Below are 7,032 nucleotides of genomic sequence, written 5' to 3' on the forward strand. Positions count from 1 at the left end.
CGTTGATGTCTGTTCCTTTGAAATCTTTTTGGGAATCTAAAAGAATTCTTAAACTGTGTTAAAATCAAAAAGATTATCACAGATTTTAACTTTTAACCTTTTAAACGGAAGTTTTGTCATTCATTAACAAAACGGCTCTACTAAAAACTGTCGTTCTTTGTAGTGAACATTTCTCGTTATCTTTAAAAAATATACCAAAAAAAGAAATGAACAAAGTTTTATCATAATTTAGCTAAAACAGATTCTCACGATTTCTTTTTCCTTTTGATTACGCAACCTTTTCTTGTCTGATTTTTCTCTTAATCTGATTAGTTTGTGTGATCTGACTGTTGAGGTAAAAGCAATACAAAGCACGTAGAGAAAAAAATAACCCATTGTGTGGGCAAATAACGAAAAACGTTTAGTTGATGTCGTAGCATAATTGAGACAGGATTTCTATCTACTTAATTTTGGTTCATATACTTACCTAAAAAAAAACAACCACAGAATGAATAACTGTACTCTCATGCAGAGCATTTTATTAGAGATACTTTATTCAAAATTGATTTCATCTGTGTAAATTAAATTGATGTAATACTTACAGTGAAATGAACTAAAGCAACGAAAAACACACCTATAAAAAGGCATTTGAAATAGAGCATTTAGAGATCGTGATTTTGCAGGACTTTACATTGTTTTCATCGGTCCTGGTCAATACAACAAACCGTCCCTCTATCTGAGGACGTGTTTCTGAATTTAAACCAACGGAGGAGACCTTTGTGGAAATATTTGAAGAGTGGAACTTCAACATGCATTCCTCTTGTAACGAAACTCTTTTTTTCTATCGCTGTTGTTTGTGTTCATGGTCTGCAGTTAAGTTGACTTTGCTGTAGTAAGGCCATATCACTTGGATAATAATCGAAAGTTTTAACATCAACAGTCTGGTGTTCAGAACCAGAGTCAACTTGGATACTATAATCATTTTTATTATCCAATGATGTATTCCTTGTATCCTTTGAAATATCTTGTTCAATACATAAACTATCTGGTTTTTAAAGTCCGAATCATCTTGGATACTATAATCGTTCTCACTATCCATTGACATATACTTGATATCTCTTGAAGAATCTTGTTCAATATCTGCAGGTTTTGTCATTAAGCAACTATTGTCTGTCTGAATATTTCCCTCGTGTTCCTCATCAAAATCCTCGACCGAATTTTTGTATCAAAATTGGCTTGACGAGACAGGATTCTTTGTGGATGGTAAGGACAATATTTTAGGGGTTTCATTAGGTAGACTTTTCATAACAAGCATCATTTGCCAAAGAGAACCACCCGGGTTTTCTCAAATATCAACGGAAATGCCATTGTTTATAGTAGTAAATTTGTTATAATTTATGTACGATGTCTCTCGAACATAAATTTAGGAACATTTTCCTCGTTATTCTGCTTCTTGGAACACCCACAATCATCTGTCTGCAGAAAACCATTGTCCATCTTTGTTGAGAACAGCGATACTACGAATGGAGTTTACATTATTCTTTTTGAGAGTATCGTCCAGCATTTTACCAATCAGTCTGTATGGATTAAAAGTGTAACACCCAGCGATACGCCCAACAGAGTCCTGACTAAAGCGAATTTCTGATGGTCGGAGATACATTGCCTTGCTTGTTGTACCTTTTTCAAATGGCCGGCAAACATACACCTGAATTTTATCAGCTTATCTTTGAGTATTTATATACTTTGGGATTTTCAATTTCGTTGTTTAAAGATAGCATTTCATTTTTTGAAATGAGATAAGTGTAAAGAAGATCAATATATATATATTTGCACTAATATTTAATTTATATGATAGTGAACTTATTTATCTATTTTAATCCAAAATACTCTTTGTTCTGTCCAACTTTAACCATGACATTCTTTATAGAGCTTCCTACACAAAACTTTAACTGCTTTATAAATCTGAACACATTTTCTTGCACGAAGTGTTTAAAGAAAAAGCACGCGCTATTATTATATGACAATAGAATAAATAATTAATAAAATAGTAATAGTGTTTCCTCCTTCAATTTAATCTCCACTTTACCATAGCTTTCCTATATTTATATAAGGCTGTTTTCGAAGACACGTATAAAGTTTATCAAACCATGAAACCATTACCATCTCCACTTCCCAGTATCAAAGGCACTAATACGTTGATTTTGAATACCTTTATTCAATATATTTTTATGTATATATATTATTTCATTATATCATCGAAGTGTTTTCAAACTAGTAAATCTAAGCAGTTTTGAAAGTGAGTAGTGTTTCATTGAAAAAGAACGTTCTTACTCCCATCATTTAACTGATTTTTGAAAGTTGTTTTTAGAAGGATGTAACACCAATTATATACTCCTACTCAGGAATTCACGACTAACTACGCTGAGAATGTCATTTCTAAAATAATAAATAGGAAGGAATATGCTAGAACCCCATGGTTTGGATTCTGCTGCTGTCTGCGCTCGGTTTTTCAATTAAAATTCCATCAATGTCAGTCATTGCAACTTGCAAAAGATCTACCCTTTTATATAACTTGCTACTGGTTATAGCTTGAACCGTTTCTTGAGAAGTGTAAAGTTTAAACTTAAGATACATGATTGTGTTGGGCAGACTTTTATTTGATTAGCTGGTCACTGTTTACTGTATAATTGTTCTGATGTGGGGAGCGCGCCAATTTTAGCTCAACATGCCAGGGTAGGGAATAGTTTTAAGTGTTCATGCAATATAATTTATTGAATATATGAAACAAACACATTCGTTTTTCTTGTCGTTGGGTTGGCTGATGTACATCTACTAATAACTCTGAAGTGGTAAAGAACGAGCGATCTTGACCTCTGGTTGCTTTTGCTGGATATCATGAACACTTCCGGTTTTGTTGAGTTTTCCCCCGAGCTTTCGGATTTTTGTTGGTTGTAGGTGGGTTTTACGATACACTTAATATAGCATTAAAACATTTTGTTAAACAACATTTTATACGAATTGCTAAATATGTAAAACAACATCGAGACAGTTGATTTAAAATGAGTACAATCTGTTGTAAAAACAACTCAGACTCCAACATTCCAACGGCTCCTGGTTTTTAAGTCAAGTGTCGTTCTGTACTTTTGAATGTTTTTTTAAATTAAGACTATTACAAAAGACTAGTGTCAATCGCTAATAAATGCCATTAATATGAGGGAAGTGTTGAAAAACACCAACTTGTTGTTTTGAGATTTCGTTTCGGGTGATTGATTTCAATCAGTATTGTTTTATTTTGTCTATACTATTGTTGAAAAGACGTACATTGTATGGGTTACGAAATGTTGAAAATGTTATATATTTTTATTTAAAGTTTTTAAATTTGTCTATTTATTAGAGTGAACGATCAGAAATTTTATTAAGTGTATTGTTAAGAGCAATTACAGGTTTTATCAGGGGGTGGGGTGGTGTTGAACGTCTACCCGAATATATTTTACTTACTTGAATTTTAATAGCATCTTTACTCTCATTTTCTACTTTTTTTTAACACCCAAATGTATCATTTAGTATTTATAACCAGAATTACTAAGTTGAAATCATTTTCATTGGATCTTAAAACAAAACTCTAGTCTATATCATATATAAGTGAGCATTACTGCAATTTAACTTTGATACATGGTTATTTTAAAAATATATCTAATGTTTTAGCGTCTTCAGGGGACGGATTTATCAATGTACTATTCACACACTAGTCTTACTCACTAATCTTATCTTCATGAGGCGATCATAGGAACAAAGCTTTTGGTTGATCTTATAGAATTTTTAGAATTGCAAACAATGAATTTACACTGTATAGGATTTTCTTACCATACTACTTATAACAATACACACTTTTTATCAACAAAGTTTTAATGTTGTTGTACAAAGGTGTGGATCGATCAATTTTGTTAATACTTTATTGAAATCGTTATCTACTGGTTCTATATATTAGAATATTCATGCATAGGCATTATCACATAAACAATGCGTTTCTTAATTGATTACTGCACATAAATTAAAACTGTACAGATTTATTATACCATGTCATTTAAATTAGTAACAAAGAAATAGTGTTGTACTGTTAATATATATTACAGGCGAAGAATAATGTTTCAGTTTTATAAAGTTTATGAAAAATCCTGATAACATTAAAGAAAACATTTGTATGCATCATTTGGAAGCTTGTAGTAAAAAAGAATTTAGGTCAATATGATACCTAAAACAATAGCCAAAAGCAGACATAATATAGCGATGGAAATAATTACACATATTATACAAATGCATCGTTTAGAGTAGGTACTTTTGATGGTCTTAGTTTGGGTTTCTTCACTTATGGTCACTGCAACACTCTTATTATCCACCTGTGCAAGTTCTTCTTCTGAATTTAAACTTAAGAAAGCAGCATTTGTGTGGGTGTTTGGAACGTTGGACACATTAATAACAACCTCTTCAATGTCCTGTGTTTCCTTTTCGTCTTCAATCTTTTCTTCCCTTTTTTCTTCGATTTTTATTTCAACTTTTCGTTCTTCAGTTGAGTCATACACTTGATCCAAGCCATTGGCTATGTCCTGCAGTTGTGAAATCTCAAAATTGGATGAAGATGCGGGCTGCTGAACATCTTTGTTATCAGACTCCGAGTCTATATCCATATTTATTTGGTTCCCACTATCTTTAATAACTTCCTCCTCGTATTTATGAATGTCTTGTTCAAAGCATAAGCCTTCCTTACCTTTTGACATTGGCCCCTCATTGAAGGTCTCACTTTTGCTTTCAATTTTAGTTGACCAAATCTCTGAAGGATTTGTCTCTTGGTTTTGCTTTTGATATATGGGAGAACTTGGTGTTAAATAATTATAAGGTTTTGCGGATGGCAAAGATGTGATTTGAGGATTCTTCTTAAGTTGAATCCTCTTATTAGGCATGCTTTTCCAAACATATCCACCCGGATTTCCTCGGATGTAAACAGAGAGACCATTGTTCACTGTAGTGAACTTGTTATAATTAATATAAGAGGTCTCTCGAACACAGATTTCACGACACTTTCCCAGTTTCTCTGCTTCTTGTAGCACCCACAATCTCCTGTTGTCAGCGGTGAACCATTTGCCATCTTTTTTGCATACTGAAATACTAGGAATGGAGTTCACATTGATTTTTCCTGTAAGAATTTCGTCCAGTGTTTCACCAATTTGTTTAAAAGGATGAGAAGTATAACTGCCAAAGGTGCTTCCAATAGAATCCTGGCTGAAACGGATCTCTGATGGTCGCAGATACATTGTGCTCGCCGATAAACATGTATTGTAGATACTCCTTTAAAATGCTTGGTAGCACTTGTAGATTTTATTGGTAAGTCTTATCTGCTAATCTGATATGACGACATTGTTACGGTCCTAGGATTTCTGAGGTTTAAAATTAGCTCTGCATTTTTTAAAATTGCATGCAAAAAATCATATATTTAATTGAAGATTAGCATGCAAAATATAGACAACATGTTAAAATGCTTGAAGGAAAATCTTTATAGGTTCAAATTATTTTCAAAACTCTATTGATATGACAATCATTTTAATACATGTAAAACAGGTTGAAAAATTGTGTCGAGTCAGTCTTCTATTAAAAGTATTATGACGTACTATCTTTATAAATAAGCATAAACAATTGACTATAAGACTATATTTTGCTGTCAATTATTGATGTGTTACATCGTAACACAGTATGTCCATGCGTTAGCTTCTGGTCAACAAATCCTTAGTTCGAATCATGATGAAGCTTGTACCATTTTAACCTTGTACGATTTTTAAAAATGCATTTAAAAAATGGTGAAATATTGTAAGTATTACAAGCGGTAATTTTCTTGTGATCATGATGTTGATTTAAACATATCAATATATCAAGAAGTTTCATACTTTCTGAAACGGACATGAGACTGAAAAATAAACTTGTAAAATTAATTTTGTCAATAAAGAAAATTTTTAACATAGTTACTAATAGTTTTTTCTAAAACTTTTACTGAAGATGGTATAAAATAGTGTACCAAATTTGAAGTAACCTTATTTCTTTCACATGAAGCCTTGTAATGAAGCAATCATATATCTTCTCGGGAAAATATTTCAAAACGAAAGTAAATGTCCTCAGAACATTCCAAACTATCGATCACCATTTTACGTAATCCTCACATCAACTTGGTGACGCGAACTCTAAATATAGAAATAACTATCGATAAATTAGCAAAGTATTCAAAAAAATAATAATTCAGTGCATGAATTAAGTAAGTGCTGATGCATCTTTACATAGAAGTTCATAGCAATTATTCTGATAATTATGTATTAATGTAGCTTTATGCATAGAAATAAACATACATTAACAATATCATTTTTATTATGTTTATTTAAAGAATGCTTGAATCCACAACTTCCAAACGTTATGTCCCTTTGTGGCCATCATTGAACAACAGTAAAGAACAACAGTAAAGAAGGATATTCTAAGTACCCTTCTATCTTATTGGCTAAAATCTGTCACGGCAGCATATATACCTATGGTTGACATATAAGATTGAATTAAATTCCATTTAGTCACAATTTGTTGGGATGTTTACAATATAATACGCAATGTTTTATTTTCTTTTTCCTGTTGCTCTTGTTTGTTAGTTTTGTAAAGCTTTGTTGAACAAAAATGTATTAATCATTTCTTTCAGCATTGTCTTGATAAGATAAACGAGAAAATTTGGTTTTGCAAGGAAGCGAGATCTGTGATCTGAAAATATAATCTTAACTTTGTACGTTCAAGGTTCAAAATAAACTAGCATATCACTTAATCTGTATCAAAACATTGATCTCAATGCATAATATTGACAAAATCCTGATTCCTAATGATTGAAAAAAATAAATTAATAAATACGGTGATATTTCTAATACATTTTACTTTTTACTGAACCCGTTTTCCTCCTGATTTTTTCGAATTACCAAAACCATTGAATTTGTTTTTAAATTTGTTTGTTCACACATTATCTCAGATCATTTTTAA

At 31.7% G+C, this 7,032-nt stretch overlaps 1 protein-coding gene across 1 annotated transcript; it reads right to left on the reverse strand.

Moving 5' to 3' along the window:
* Positions 1-3,983: 3,983 nt before the first annotated feature.
* On the reverse strand, positions 3,984-6,809 carry LOC128156389 (uncharacterized). Its single transcript, XM_052818505.1, has one exon. It carries the CDS (start codon positions 5,286-5,288, stop codon positions 4,215-4,217), a length of 1,074 nt encoding a protein of 357 aa, XP_052674465.1. The 5' UTR covers positions 5,289-6,809; the 3' UTR covers positions 3,984-4,214.
* Positions 6,810-7,032: the final 223 nt, after the last annotated feature.

The sequence above is a fragment of the Crassostrea angulata genome, chromosome 1, assembly GCF_025612915.1.
Source record: "Crassostrea angulata isolate pt1a10 chromosome 1, ASM2561291v2, whole genome shotgun sequence".
Taxonomy (NCBI): Eukaryota; Metazoa; Mollusca; class Bivalvia; order Ostreida; family Ostreidae; genus Magallana; species Magallana angulata.